This window comes from Ciconia boyciana, chromosome 1 (assembly GCF_034638445.1).
Source record: "Ciconia boyciana chromosome 1, ASM3463844v1, whole genome shotgun sequence".
Taxonomy (NCBI): Eukaryota; Metazoa; Chordata; class Aves; order Ciconiiformes; family Ciconiidae; genus Ciconia; species Ciconia boyciana.
The window spans coordinates 54,544,120-54,559,601 of NC_132934.1; the positions used below are offsets into that span (position 1 = coordinate 54,544,120).

Genomic DNA, 15,482 nt, shown 5'->3' on the forward strand with positions numbered 1-15,482 from the left:
TCTGCAGCTCTTCCACAGCTTATGCTAGGCACTTAACTGTACATGCCTCAGTTTACTTATGAAGTGAGGTTAAACATTAAAAAGCAATAGACAAAAGTATTTCTTAAAATTTTATAAATATCTAAAACCTGGAACTTTTAAAGGTATAAATTACTCAACTGATATATCAAGGAGCACTGATGAGGGAATGGGAAGTCAACGGTAACAAACCACTTCAACACAGCGTCTCCACACTCTGCTCAGAGAGGTGCTTCACTGAAAGAGGTGCAGTATCTTCATGTGCCTGGTGTTTTGCCAAATATTGCCAGGTACATTAGCAAACAGAGATACTGTTTAGAAATCTTCATCATCGAAGGTCTCAGTGCACCTCAGCATCACAGTCTCGTAATCGAACTGAAGATCTTCTTCCTGAAATCCCCCCTGCCCCCCCCCCCCCCCGAAGTGAAGCAGGATTAAAAACCACAGGAGTTGATTGTGTTTCAAATATACAGTGAGTTGGTCAAGTGCTGATGTGCCAGCTAATGTGCCATGAGCCCTCCTTCCTCTCTGAATCAGCAATCAGCACTTGTCAAGTGTCTGAGGTACCTGATGAAGAATGGCTCAAACGTTCAACCAATTTCTTTCTAAAATCGCAGGGCTCCACCCTGTGTCTATTTGCATCATTTAGACAGCAATTACTGACTGTGGTAGCAAGTGGGTCACACAACAGGCTCTGAAGATATGAGAGCTTCCTTGAGCCCTTAACTTCTACTGACTTCAGGCTTTGCGGCTCTTTTAGCAACAGAAGGAAATGGCCTTCTCTTTCACCAGCTTACAGAGAATTAGTGGCTTTTGAGAAATCAAAGTCTAGGAGATGAAAGTGTTCATGCTTGCAGTCCGTCTAGTGCACCTTCTGCATTGATGCAAGACTCTTTAGGGCAAGACTGCTTTTAAAAATAGGTGCTGTTTAAAAAATGTATAGCTTAAGGAGCACTGAATCCCACTTGCTTGTCAAGTGACTCATCTAAAATCCATAATTTTAAAAGAAAGTGTGCCTTTGAAGATGCAAAGGTGCTCAGTGCTATTTGGAAAAAAACCCACTTTCACTTAGAAATTGTAAAACCTTTGGACCTCAATCTAAATTAATTCTTTACTGCCTTTGCTGCTATGCATCTCTTATGATGTGACCTTAAGACAACAGCTCTTGAAAAATGACAAGATTGCTTAACTAATCTCATGCTCAGAAATATTTCTCTACCACGTACCATGGAAGCATGCTCCTGTTCTCATTTTTGGGTCACTGTCCTTTTAAGAGCCCTCCCTTTCCTTGCCCAAATGACTTCCTCCCTCCTCTCCTGTGAGTCTTTCTCAAGCATTTTATACCAGTGGGGTGCATGCCCTTGGCAGCCTCGATAGCCAGGGCAGCAGCTCAGGAGGAGCGGCACTCAGTAGATCTGTGACTACGAAATGGTGAACGTACACAATCCAACAATAGTACTTTGTACCTGGACAGTTAACCAGAAATGGCATAACATAGCACTGGTGTGTAATGACCAGCAATAAAACACGTCACCTCATCAGCTCTGCAGCTGAAAGGAAAAGAGACCATAGGCTGCCTTTTGTATTTCAGTCGGGTGCACATCGCATGCCTCGCCTTGGTACTGTACCTGCCACCCACCTCTGTATCTTCTACAAGGTGTGTGCACAGTGCACCTGGACATCACTTTATCCTTGGAATAATTTATCCCAGCGCTGCCCAAACTCCTGAGCTAGTGTAGCACTGGCACAGGTACTACATCAAGGGAAGGGGAATGGTCTGCAGGGGTTCAGTCACACCCATAAGGTAAGCAGGAAGGGCTCCTTTCCCTGTCAAGTCCAGGAGTCTCCGATGCTCTGAGTAGCCCAGTTTCTGGGGTAAGGTATGTAGCCTATACTGAGCTCTCTGCTGCCTGAGTTGGTGTGTTACAAGCTAGCTGGAACGTCTCCTATTCCGGCTCTGCAACCACTTCCATAACTGCCTCAATCTGTTTACTTTGAGATGGAGCTAAATTTCTGCTCTCAAAACAAAAAATTCTTGTCAGTCGTATTTTTTTTTTCCCGCCTCTTGGCAGGACTCTCTAGATGTGCTGTACTGCAGTTATCTAAACCAAAACAGATTGTGACCTTCACATTATCAGTACTCTCTAGCCTGGGTGATTTCTGCTCAAACTCCCTTTTTATTGTCTTATCACAGACAACTCAAAGTTACTGCACAAAAGAAGTACGCAGAGCCTTTTATTTCCTTTTGAATCCACAGAGCTCAGTCAACTGCCAATTCGCAGTACTTCAGCTTCTTTTGCTGCCCGTCTTCCCATCATTCCCATCCTCCTAGTCTTATTTCAAATGTCCCTCTTTAAAGCTTGAAAGAGGCACTACCTCTTCTCATACCACCTCATCTGGGAGCTGTGAGATGGACTTAGGCTCACATATAACAATGCAGCACCAAGCAGAATGACAAAATGGGACCACCTAATGCTGCCTGCCAGGCATGACATTCACAAAAGAAATTTAAAACTGGAAAATACCGTATCTTGCCTAAAGCTTTTCTTTCTTTTCTAGGCGTGCTCAGTTCATGGTCATTTACATAAACACAGGAAGAGCTCTGCTCTTATGAAGAACATAGCTATTCACAGACCAAAGGGCTGTGTAGATCAGTGCCTGGTCTCTGACAATGGCCAGGAGTGGATATTTAGACAAAAAGTGCAAGAATTGTGCGTGCAGTGTGCTCTGTTCCACAATATATGCTCCCACATTATGGCACACTGTGCTGTGAGGTCCTTCTGAGTTGGAAATTGTATCTGGACCTTCAGATTTAGTAATTGTCAATGGATCAATGCCCCAGGAGTTAAATCTGGTAATTTGCATGTACGAGTATTTTTTAATATGTTGTTCGTTCATTTCATTGGGCGCTTTCTAGTTCTTCTGGTGTTAGACGCAATTAATAATCATTCTGTGTACCAAATCCACACCATTTAGGATCAAAATTCTCTCATGGTACCCCTCAGTCTTTTTTGCGGAAGAGTCCTACTCTAGCAGCTCCTGTTTAATGACTTTTGCTGTGCCTGCTGCCATTCTCTGCACCTCCTCTAGTGCTACTGTCTCCCTGAGACTGGGGAACCAAATGGCATGCAGCAGTCACCATGTGATGGATTCATAGTGGTGCAACAGTAGTTTGTGCTTTGTTTTCTGTCCCAGTTACCCCTCATCACACTCTATTTCCTTCAAAGGAGCATCTGCTCAAGTAACAGAGACTGGGTGGAAACTACACAATAGAAAATAGCGAAACAGTGGCTACTGTGGAGGTACAATTGACTCTGAGCCCAAACAAGCATGCTCTGACTGAGGGATATCTCCCTTTCTGTCCCCCACCCATGTGCAAGCTCTGAGCTACCTCCTTGGCAGGAGGGCAAGAAGGGAAGGAAAAACACCGCAAACACAATGACTTCTGGCTCAGCGAACCTGCAACAGTAGGCTGAGGTTAAGAGGCAGCTCAGCAGCTGTTTAATCAGCTCTTTCAAGAACACGAATACCCTACTCCTAAGGCCTGCCAGCAGAGGGCTCAGGGTAGGGAACGTGGCACGCAGACAAGCAGGTGGTCCTAGTGAGCTCAGAATGAAGCAGCTGGGGGTTAATGGAGAACTGCGAAGTGAGCTTTGTCTGCTCAGATGAGATCACTCAAGCTTTTCCACAAGGAACTTTCATGCAAACAATAAGAAAAGAATTCCTCATGTCATTTGCCACTTTGAATAATACTCTAAGCAATAATAACCCATCACACTGCCTCTAACAAAGGCACCCCTACTGACCTTTTGGAATGATACATCTGAAGTGATGAACCCCAAGTTCTTATTTGTAGTGATTCTGGACAATATGATCAGAAGCACAGAAAACAGAAATCCCCTTCTGGCAATGACAGAAATGTATTGTTCCTTCCATAAGGAATCCTTTGGCAAAGCTTACCTGGCAAAACTGTGTATTAGCAAAGAAGAGGCTTTTTAGGAAGTCAGTGATCTGCACATAGAGTCTGTGGTGATCCTCTGGATTTTCAGACACGCAGCTTGAAAATGCTGAACTGAAAATGGAACCAGATACTGTATTTAATTTCCTGTTCTCTCATTTCTCCTCCTACTTACTTTCTCTCCTCCACATTTTACTTATAAATTACAAAAGATTCAAATTGTTTTCAAGATGATTCTGATATTAAAGACAATAGCCCAGCAAGACAGGGAGGGACGGAGGGGGATGTATTGATGAGATATTGTCTAACAAATGCAAGGAAGATATGCAAGAATAGAGAACAGCAATACAAGAAACCAGCATCACAACAGAGAGATCCACTGAGACATGACAGCTATAGTAACACTGTTTTGGGGAAAAGTATATATCCATTATAACAGAGAGCAACAATGGTTATTTGGTAGTGTATTTTGTAGGGTTGTTCAGAGGAACAGCTTTGACTTCTTTTGTAAAGTTTTTGAGTGAATGCAGTAACATTTGGTCATGAAATGGCATATTAGCTATCACTGGCAGGTTTGCACTCAGGTAACAGGTAACTTTGGCAAAAAACTAAGATATTCATTCTGGACCTCACCTCTATATTCTCCTTGGGATTTTACAAAGTTCTGCCATCACACCTCTGTCCAGAATTACAAGGCACAGAGTGATAGGGAAGGAGGGGAGCAGAATAAATGTTGACTACTGAAATACTAATCTAATTTGGGACCTAAAACAGATTGTAAAGATGATGGCAATACACTGCAGTATTCAGGAATACTTAATCTTATTTTAAAAGCAAACAGCAATTGTGACCCAATAAATGTTATTTAATGGATACATATTTGTTAAGCTTTATCATGTATTCAAGTATATTCTAATCAACAGCCAAAACAACCTTATTTCCACTCATTCCATTCTGGAAGTGCAAGGTGGAATGGTGGTGAAAGAGAGAAAGAGATTCATGCTAAAGAACTCTCTAAATATGGAAAAATAAGTAGAAAACGGGATTTAAAAAAACAGATTAAAAACACTATTTGCAAAGAGAAACAATTCTAACAAAGACTAAGTAGCAAGCATGCATAAAAGATGAGTCATAATGTGATTTTCCTCTTGAGGAAAGCAACCCTTTTCTTTCGTTGGTCTACTGGGAAAAATCAAAGGCAGTGCCAGCTTTGTATCTGACATGTTCTCTTTTAGGTAACTCATCTGACCTGCAGAGGAAAGAGATGTTATTATTTAATAGGTCTTGTGTTTCTCTGATGTTACTGTTCAGGTCAACCACACTTTAGCTTGATCACCTCCTTGTAATTGAATTAGGTTACTTGAAAAAGGTAAGGGAGACAATGTTAAAAATTGATTATTTTTGTCTCATTAAATGAGAGTACAGTTTATGATTAGCTGACTTATCCAGGGAATGCCTTATGGTCCTCATAGACCTGGTAAGTGAAAGAGAGAAAAGGAAAACATTACAAATATTGTAATTTGAAAAGATGGACAGCTATGCAGAGTGGTGAAGAAAATCAGAAAGACTCCAGTTATCCTGAAGTGACGGAGTGCTCTTAATAAGTGATTCTTACTGATTCTGGTGTAAATACCTATTAATCATTTCACTTTTGCACCTTAAGACACAGTATTGTTGTGAGCACAATTGCTGGAGGCTACTAAAAATTAAGCACAAAAAAGGAAGCCAGGCTATTATTGCCTTACTCCACAGGAAACTTGCCGTGGAGTATTGCCAGTGGGCTATTAACTTACTCTGTCTAGCAAAAGGGGTGAGTTTGTAATTTACCTCTGGCTAGACATTCCCTGAGTCTCGCTTCTGTCAAGGAAACCAGCAGCAACATCAAACGCATCTTCAAACATTACCTATCAGAGAAAACACTTCAGATGTCAACATACCCAGCCACCTAAAAGATTTAACTAGGGCATCATTTTTAATAATGAAGTCTTTAAAAGCTGAAATTCCTTCTTTCCATTTAACATGTATGTTTACGGCTAGAGTAAACCAAGAGGGTTTTGTGGAGACAGGAATAATAAGGAATAACTGTATTTCATGACTAGGAACACAAGGTTAGTCCATTCACTTAGGCCTGTGCTTCAACCCCTAGGAATTAGACTTAACATTACATCTCCCAAAAAATCAGTAAAAAACATGAATTGTATCAGTGCTTTAGAGACTGGACTGTGGGTTGCTGCTTATAGCTAGAGATCTCAGCTGTACCAGCCAGTCTCCCCAAATCTGATTCCAGTGTGCGACCTGGCTTAGAAGGGAGTTTGGATCCTCCCTGTGACAGACCTATATGCTCATTAGTTCACTCTGCCATAATGCAGTTCATACATTTTCTGTGCCAGAAAGTACTGTACATGCAACATCCCCATGACATTTCCTAAGGAGGCCAGCAATATGAGTTGTGTCCTGTGACTCAAAAAGAACTTGTCAATGCAATTTACTCATATGCTAAAGGTGGACATCTGTCCCTACCTTGCAGCTAATAAAATTACACGTCTTTGAGCAGCTACTTGCTTAAGTAATCAGTGCTCCAGGAACAGTTTACAAAGAGTTGGTTGTTATTTCATGTCTTTTTAACAAATGCCCTGGTCTACTCAGTCACTGACTTCTTGGCTCTGCAGAGGTGCATGGCACAGGCAGCCATTAAGCCCTGTACCACTGCAACTGGTCTACAAATACTTTCTCTTTGCTACCAAGTGCTTTGATGAAAAAAAACACCCAACCCAAAACACAGCAGGCCTTGGCAAACTGGGTATTCCTTCTGGATTTAGCTCATCTGTGCTCCTTGGAGAGTTTGCAGGGCACAGTAACTGTATAATTCTTGTTCTTACTTCCTCCTCTTGGAGCAAGTTAGAGCAAATTTAACTGTTACTTAGCACAGAAACTCTACAGGTCAGTGGAGACTAGCAGGATTACTACCACTGCACTCCTATAGCTTGCTGTGTATCTTACCAAGACAGAATTTGGTGCAGACATTTATTCCAAGACTGCTTATTGTCTCCACTTAGGCATTCAAGTGGTCTTGGGAAAGCCTAATTACAACTACTGTATGTTTCCAATTAAAAGCTGCAGAGCCAATTAGCATCTGAAGGCTTGGAGTTTCAGAGGCAGACGTTCTATGTTACTGAGCACTTACTTCCTCTGGTGTGGAGACTGAGGAACCACTGGCTTCCTCACTGTTACCTCGGCTGTCCCTCACACTACCTTCAGTGCACGCAGGCTCTTGGCAAGCAGCCTTAGGATCCATGAGGAAATCTCTCTGGCTACAGTACTGCAAGATGCTGTCTCTCCTTTCTTCAGAAAGCTCTTGCCAGAGGTGGGAAATAGCCGTGGAGACCTCAGGAAGAGGCACCTCCTCAGTGCAAACAATTCCATGCTCTATCAGCAGGTCCACTGTGTGCTTATAAAAATACAGGTATCTGTAATGAAAGGAAAGGGAGCATCTCTTAAGAGCAGGCTATGAAGCAGCCATCTACTGTAAATCAGCAGGAGACTGGGGAGTAGCTCTGATTCATAACTACTTCACTGACTCCCCCCTCTAAGACTTCATACAATTACTGATGGTTGCCCAACACTGTTTGAAGATTTTAGCAACTTTGTTCTGCCAAGATTTCATCTGCAAAAGGCACGCTCCAGCCACAGCCTCAGCAGGACTGCCTCACAACAGAAGATCCAGGCACTGCAGGCTGTACTTGTTGCACAGGCAAACCTCATTCTGGCATTTAATAAATTTTGAGTTACCTGAGGCTTTTACACTGCAAGTCACTTTTTATACTTTTACGGGCATTGCACTACACTTAAAAGCCTTGGCTGAGGTCATATCCTGACGTATTAGATACTATACATGCAGATAGAAAGAGACTACCCCAGGCCTGGATGCTCTGACTTAAATAAGCATGGGAGCTCAATTTCCTCCATTTTACATCTGAGGAAATGCATCCCTAAGACTGACTTCCATGCAGTCTGTAGCAAAACTGGTAATAAGTGTCCTAATTTCAACCTGGTGACTAAATCTCAGAATGAGCCCACTTCTTCTGTCAGCACTGTGTGGCACAGTGAACCAGGGATAATAATGTCTACTTTGGAAAGCAGCACTGAAGGTTATTTTATGTTAATTAAATGCTTAGAGCTTCTCAAATGAAAATAACAAGTTCAAAGGAGTACAAACCAAGAGTTCTATAAATAGCAGTCATTGTTACTAAGTTTGGGCTCAAAATGATTCCTTGGAAGATGTCCCAAATGAGTACATTTCCTGATTAACTGAACAGTATTGCATGAGAAAGTAACTCAGAAGAGTTCAGCCTTTTCTCTTTTTTTTAACAAATATTTGTTCCAGCAAACCAATATTGAAAATCTTAGGATAATTCTGCACGCAAGCATAAACCTGTTTAAACTCCAGTTTCCATACTCTGGAGTATTTTCCGCTGTTGCTGGAGACAAAATACCAGAAGGGGAATAAGCGTTCTCATGTAAGGTATTGTGCTCACTAAAGATACTGGATGTCCAGCTCCAAACAAAGGATCTGGAGTTTCTCTAACAGAAGAATATGAATTTAGACTGCTTTGCTAAAGAAATTAAGTTTGAACGATGACTCAACTATTTCCTTCCCAGCTGGAAGGAGACAACCACATTTTGCACTGGACAGAGTACTGTGTAGTCCTACCATTGTAGCTCCTGCTGCTGGACATGGGAAAAAAACCAGTCCGTTGAAGCTCAAAGCATTTCTGATGCTGCCCAAATAATGTGATTCGATGATCACCAAAAAGATGTTGTTTTCTTTGCTGAAGAGTCCCTATTGTTTCACGCCTGTTATAAAAGATCATTTTTTGAGAAGAATTAGCTATGAACCAACTGCAGTCTGCCATAAGACTGTAGGATAAGTGCCAGAGTCCACACAGTACAGGGCCTGGTCTACCTTGTCAGTGAAGAAGGGGAAAGTCAGGTGTTTATGGCTCTGTCATGCAGTCTTTGATGAAGTAGAGCTTTCTTCCCCAGAAAATCTTGATTCAGCACATTTTAAGGTCTTGTAAATGAAACAACAGCCACCTCCGATTCTCACAGGAGCAAAAGCAGGCACAGTAGTGGGAGGCTGGTGCCATCTGCTGGCAGAGCTGCAGTCTCATTTTGATAAAATACTCAATAATCCAAGGGAATTTTATAAATAAGCACCAGTTCAAAGCAAAAGAGAAGAAGGAAGTTTTTGTTTATGGCGGTGATGCTGTGGAAGAGGATTCCAGCTGCAGCTGTGGATTTTCCTGCACTGCATGTTCTTAACTCTGGAATGGTTAGGGTGAAATTGACTCTGCTTGATGGTACAGGATAGATTAGACATCCATCTGTTTCTCAAATCTTTACAATGAAATGATCATTTATCCTTTTGGAAAAGCATCCATGACCTCTAAGTACCTCCTAGTGCTGTCTGACAGCAAGGGGAAGAATGTGATGAATAATGTACTCAGTCTTAACATATCAATAATTTTGAAAAAACAGTAATTTTACCATTACCGCCCCAGACTAAAATACATGACATGGGAACAGTGGTCTGATTTTTAGGTCCTGCATCAGGCACTTAGGAGCTGATCCTAAAGGGGCTTACAGACTCGCACCCACTAGCTATAAGTGTAACACACATGTAAGTGTTTAGGTTCCCCTCCTCTCCTCCGTGTTGCAGACATTTTGAGGAGTGCTTTCCGGTATCTTCCAGACCACTGCTATTCTGCAGCCCACAGGGTGAGGACTACATGATCTTCCCTGGTCGCATCCAGCCTTACCCTGCTCTGATCCCACAAAAAAAGTACTCCAAGCTGACAGGAGCTAAGGGTCTATTTCTGGAAGGGACAACAGTGCTCAAGCTCCTCATAACAATACCATTAGAGGCAGGATGAACATCTCTGGGGGAAAGTATCTGCCTACCTCTGGTTCCTGCACCTCCTCAGAACACATACAGCTAGACTCCTGAGAATTTCATCTGGTGCAGCAATTCCTACATTCCTAAAATCTAGCCCCATTCCAGGGATACAAATTGATAGTGGTACTGATACCACAAACACATAGGGACACACACCTGCATAAATCATTCTGGATTAATAACCTCCTATTTCACCAGAGCTTGCCTGTTAAACCACTACTGTTAGCAGGTATGTTGCATCTTACTCTGCAAGCCATCTGGACAGCAGTAAAGCATGGCCACACAGGGACTGACACACTTGAAAGTTTTTTCTTTCTTGAGGATAGGTGGAAAATCCTCAGGGATTTTCCAAGGCCAGGAGAGCTGGAGGCTGCTACGATGCTGGGAGTCCGTTCACGTACAAGTCGCATGTAAGGGACTTGGGAGGTGCTCAGCTTCATCACCAGCAGGGCCAAAGTTGCTGGCACAAGGCTTCTGCAAGGCAGATGCAGGCTCCAGCAGGGCTGCATGAATGGCAGTGACTGGGTGCATGGTGTTAATACAAACAAATTAAAAAACTGAAGGCAACGTGGGGTGCACCTACCGTTCAAATTCCACCAGATCTGGGGATGAAGTGTCTGGAGAGTGGATAAATTCTGGCTTCCCATCCTCTTCCATTGTTTGTTTTTCACATTCTTGAATCAAATACCAGACGGTAGAGTCACTCTCACTCACAGCTTCCGAGGCTGATGCAGTGCTGGAAAGAACACACCAGAAAAAAAGCCACATGAACAACTTCTTAACTGGATTAATAAGGCCCTTGTCATGGTCACTCCAGAGTCCAGGGCCATTCTTCCCAAGCCAGCTTTCTCCTCCTTTTGCTTTGCAGGTGAATGAGAAGTCCTTGGTGGAGATGAGCTACATAGAAGGGAAAGGAAATACAAGGACTGACTGGAAGTAAGACTAACAACATGCTTAGAGTGTTCGTGCACTGTACAGGATTACAGGGGTACAGGTGAAATCTGAAGAGATTTCACCTGTTATCTTTTCCTCACGATGAAAGGCCTTGGCTTAGAAATTCAGTAACAATGACAAAGAGGTTCAGAGATGCTGGGATGGAAGCAAGTACAAAGTATTATCATCTTTCTTTGATTGGTACAAGTCCTTACCTGTGATTGCTGAAGTGCCTCTTGACATATTCCTCCCTGACTTCCTCCAAGCTGGACGGGTTCCCATCCTCCAGACTGAAGGACTCTGTTGTCAGCAGAAAGGTTACTGTCACATCAGTGGCACTCTTGGCTTCCCTCTCACCCTCAGCCCCAATCAAACAGAATAATTTCAACAACTGGTCCTTCATGAGACAGAGCTTTTCATTAGGCAAAAATAATGTCAAAGGAGACACCTCTGCCTCTCCTACAATGTAACTAGCAATATTGGGAGTTTATGATCATTGAGGAACTTAGAATCAATGCTGTCTTCCTAACACTGGTCTGACAGAACTGATGGTGAAAACAACCAGCAAATCAAAGTCCAGGCAAGCACCAGTCAATACAGTATTTTGTGATTGCCATATAATGAGCAAATTGCATGTAAAAACCCCTGACAACCAACCCATGATTCACAAGCAGTAGGAACTATACATATATGCAAGTAAATACAAGGGGAAGTTACCTCCAAACTCTCCTCAACCAGCCCCACTGCTTGTGATCCCTTCAATTTTGCCCTGTCAAACTATTCCTTCTACCTATGACTGACTTCTATGGGTTATCCAAGGATGTAGGTTCAGAGGAGATTGCTCATTTTAAGCACTGGGACTTTTAATTGATGCAAATTATTGGAGGTGCAAGTTGCATGAATAGCAATGTTTTTTTCGAGCTGACAGTAATTTGAACACTTGAAGGGACATAAAAATATGTCCAAAGTCTCTACCCCATCAGCCCCCAGTTCTACTTGTGCCACTGGAGGCAGTGGCCAGCATCAGTAAACAGAAGGCACGTTGGCGAGGGCATGAAGCTCCGCAGCAGGAGCTGCCTCAACTGCTGACAACACATGCTAGACCAGCGTGATGCATGGTGTCGCAGGCGGTAACAGAGGAGTGCATGAAGATGACCCGCCAAGATGAAAGAAAACAAAACTGCAGCATCTCTCTTACCCGTTTCTATCGCAGTAAATTCTTAACTAGAGGCTTCTATTTCCTATACTAGGAAATCCTCAACAGCTTCTCTGTCCGTCTCCTTGAACTCACACCAGAGCCTGCTGTTCTGAAGTTTCAGCTCTGGCTGTGCTGACTCGCAATGCTGGGTGCTCGTGACGGCTCGCACTGCACTACGTTGCGGTGGCCGGGAGGAGCACACATGCTCCTGCAGCCTCTCAGTGGGAGCCCAAGCATGCAGCCTAGGGATCCATGCCAGCTCCACACCTGCTGGGGGTGAATCCGCAGCAGGGTGACAATGGCACTCTGCTTGAACTGCCTGCTGCCATGGGATAGCAGGAATTGCTTGTTTCCTTCCTTCACCTAGGCTGGGGAGGGGGTAGGAACGACTGAGAGTCAGAGGGGGATTTCTGAAGTGCAGTGCTCCGTGAGTTGATAAGACTTTTGTGCTATCCCTTGCTTATTGCTACAACTAAAACCACAGCTGGCTCTAATGCTTTAATGGGCTCAGCTGCGTAACTATCTGTGTCTATTTAACAAATAAATAAAAAACAAATCCAGGCGCTCTGTCCAAGGCAAATACTCGCATACAGTACCTTTCATCTTCAGCAAAGAACCCAAGGTTTGCTCCAGCTTCTGGATAGATTTCTTAGCCTTACGCAAAACCTGATACTAAACATAAGAAGAAATCAGAACTGATTGCTCTCTGCTCGGACTAGATTAATGTTTTAACATGCCTTGGTTGTTTTCTTCACTTCTCCTTCATTTTGACCTTCAGTTATCCCCATGTCTGTGTGAAAATAACTGTGCTGTTTCACCAGCTACCCTTATCCATATGAAAAGGGGAAAGAACTAATACCAGAGCAAACTTAAATATAGAATATAAATACTTGGGTATATATTATGCAACACATACACATAATACCCAGTCACATAGACATTTGCTACTTAACTCTGATGTTCTTTCATCAGCAACTGGTCTTGTTTGGATCGTTCTCTTCTTGGAGTATGTCCAGAAATACCATGCTGTGAAGTCTTGTTGGATGTTTACCAACTTTAGGCATAAGACTTTACTAATCATTTCCCATGAGAATTTTGCTAGGAGAAGCCTTTGCCATGTTCTACTCTCAGCTACACTGATGTAAATTGGAATAACTTCAGTGCTGCACATCATTCCTTCATCATTTATAGCAAGCATAACTGAGCACATATGGCCAATGCATTTAAACATACACATCTCAAAAATATTTCAAGATTTACGTGATCGGTGAGACCATCCACGGTCACCTTAGACAGGATGTCTACCTTGCACAGCTTTTGTGCTGGATATTTTAGCCAGACACGAATCACTAGGATTACGAGTGAACTTCTGTATTTAGGCTCTTGAAGATATTAATCTTCCTTGGCCCCCAAAAGTCACACAAGCGGCACATGATACTATGAAAAAGCAATTTTAGGAATTGATACGTGAAGATAGCCCCGTTAGACTAGACAAAACAAGTATCTGTTTAGTCTTGGCTTCTGAGACACGGTAACTTTAGCTTAACTTGCATCTTGTTCAGAACATGGTACACTTACCTCAAACTGCATGAGAGGTAAGGGGCTCAGCAGGCACAAGCCCAAGATAGCAGTATTTTGCATGTTCAGAGCCTCAAAGCCCCTTGCAAGGACAATTCCTGTCGTAAACAGTCATTACTCTCTCCGTTTTACAAACTGGAAAACTGAAAGTAACCAATCTAACTAAATGAATCGGTGGCAGAGTTGATGATAAAAGGACTCCTGTTTATTCCTCTGCCTTGAGCATGGTAATATCCATCTTTTCAGCATTTTGGGTCAATTTCATCTTTATAAACAATTTTGTTTTGATTAAATAGTTTCTTAGTTTAGCAGAGACCAATAAACAGTACTGGTGGTTGTTTTTTTCCTGACTTATTTTTCCAGAGTGTCTTGAAGACAGAGTGCACCTCATAAGGCTGAATAAATTACTCCCTCCCCTATAACTTCTTCTGTCCCTAAACTCACTATTCTGATTTCATAGCAAAATGCTGTGAAATCAAGATAACTTCATCACGGGATCTGTTGGTTTGTTTCCAAAACATTATAAAGAAGCCGCAAAGCTATAAAGAAGCTGCAAAAACCCTGTAAGAAAAGGGCAGATAAACCACATGATCAACTCATGACCCAGAGACTACAAAGTGAACAATTTGCTCATGCTGAGCTGGCAGCTTTAAAGTAAAAGGGATCCAGGAAAGCTGCACACAGTGAAATTATACACACACTGGTACTCGTAAAGATACAGTGGTCATCCTAATATACGTGGTTAAGTTTAAACATACCCATGTGTAATAGCGATACACAGAGAAATACAATCACTGCTCCACACCTTTGAGGCTGAGTTGTCTGACTGGGATAACACAGCTTCCCGCAAGCTGTTAAAGAGTCTTGCCAGCGTAGCACGGTGGCGTGCCTGTGACAAACGCCGCTTTGCCACGCGGGGTTCTACCTCTTGCAGGTGTGTCAGGGGATTGGGACTCAGTCTGGCATGTGTCTTCCTACAGCCTCCAGCTGTCTCCATCAAAAGCTGCAATGCAACATTTATTTATACTGAATAAATACATAAGTGAAGAAAAAGAAACCTTACAGCCTCTGTAGTGGACAGACAAAAAAGGAAAGTTCAGGGTGACTGATATGAGCACTCCAGCTCATTTTTCTGTGGGAAATAATGGAGTTTGAAACCTTCTCTTTGCCTGAGGGATGCCATCTGTAAGCACTGACTAAAACCTAATCTACCACTAACGATACACTGCATGGCATGAAACACAGCCAAGACAAGCCTCCCACCGCCTGCACCCTTCCCCACAATGATTTGATGCTCCACTTCCATGGGCTATCCAGGGCTTGGCTTCACAAAGCACTGAGACTCCTCAGCTCCCCTCGACGTTGCTAAAAGACAGACTTCTTCACAGCATCAGAATTTTTTTTCCAATTAACCGTGACATCAGAGCAGGCAACGATACCAGACATACACATGTGCGAGAGGGCCAGATCCACGCCCTGCCGGGCCCGCTGCAGCCACCCCGCCAGCCTGACAGAGCCCAAGGCGCCCGCCTGGGGAAGCCCTTCCCGGCAACCGGACCGGTGCCCCCCGCCCCGTTACCGACCGCAAGTACGGCCTAGAGGTAAGAACGCCCGCCCCTGCTGTTTCTTCTGCAGCCGGGAGGGGAAGCCCGCGGGGATCCACGCCGGATCGATCCCACCCGGCCCGGCCCGGCCCCGCCCCGCCTGGCCCCCTCCCATGGCCGCCGCCGCCGCGCCTCTGCCCGCCCTCGCCCAGCAACATGAGCCGCACGTGGCGGAGGACCAATTGGGACGCAGCCGGTGCCCGGGGACGGCCAATAAGAAGGCGGAAAAAACGCGGG

The 15,482-nt window shown here is 43.5% G+C and overlaps 1 protein-coding gene across 1 annotated transcript; it reads right to left on the reverse strand.

Annotated features, from left to right (window-relative positions):
* Positions 1-232: 232 nt before the first annotated feature.
* On the reverse strand, positions 233-15,270 carry STRA8 (stimulated by retinoic acid 8). The gene is made up of 9 exons (XM_072866659.1): positions 15,225-15,270; positions 14,447-14,644; positions 12,660-12,735; positions 11,081-11,165; positions 10,516-10,668; positions 7,161-7,443; positions 5,804-5,880; positions 3,979-4,090; positions 233-408 (listed from the first exon to the last, which is right to left on the reverse strand). Exons 2-9 carry the CDS (start codon positions 14,636-14,638, stop codon positions 334-336), a joined length of 1,053 nt encoding a protein of 350 aa, XP_072722760.1. The 5' UTR covers positions 14,639-14,644; positions 15,225-15,270; the 3' UTR covers positions 233-333.
* Between the last annotated feature and the right edge of the window lie 212 nt (positions 15,271-15,482).

Excerpts from the sequence above, each read along its gene's own strand:
- STRA8 (XM_072866659.1), bottom strand. The coding sequence starts at position 14,638 with ATGGAGACAGCTGGAGGCTGTAGGAAGACACATGCCAGACTGAGTCCC. Across the intron at positions 11,166-12,659 it reads TTCTTTGCTGAAGATGAAAG|AGTCCTTCAGTCTGGAGGAT; the intron begins GTACTGTATGCG and ends TGCTGACAACAG. Across the intron at positions 10,669-11,080 it reads AGGCACTTCAGCAATCACAG|CACTGCATCAGCCTCGGAAG; the intron begins GTAAGGACTTGT and ends TGTTCTTTCCAG.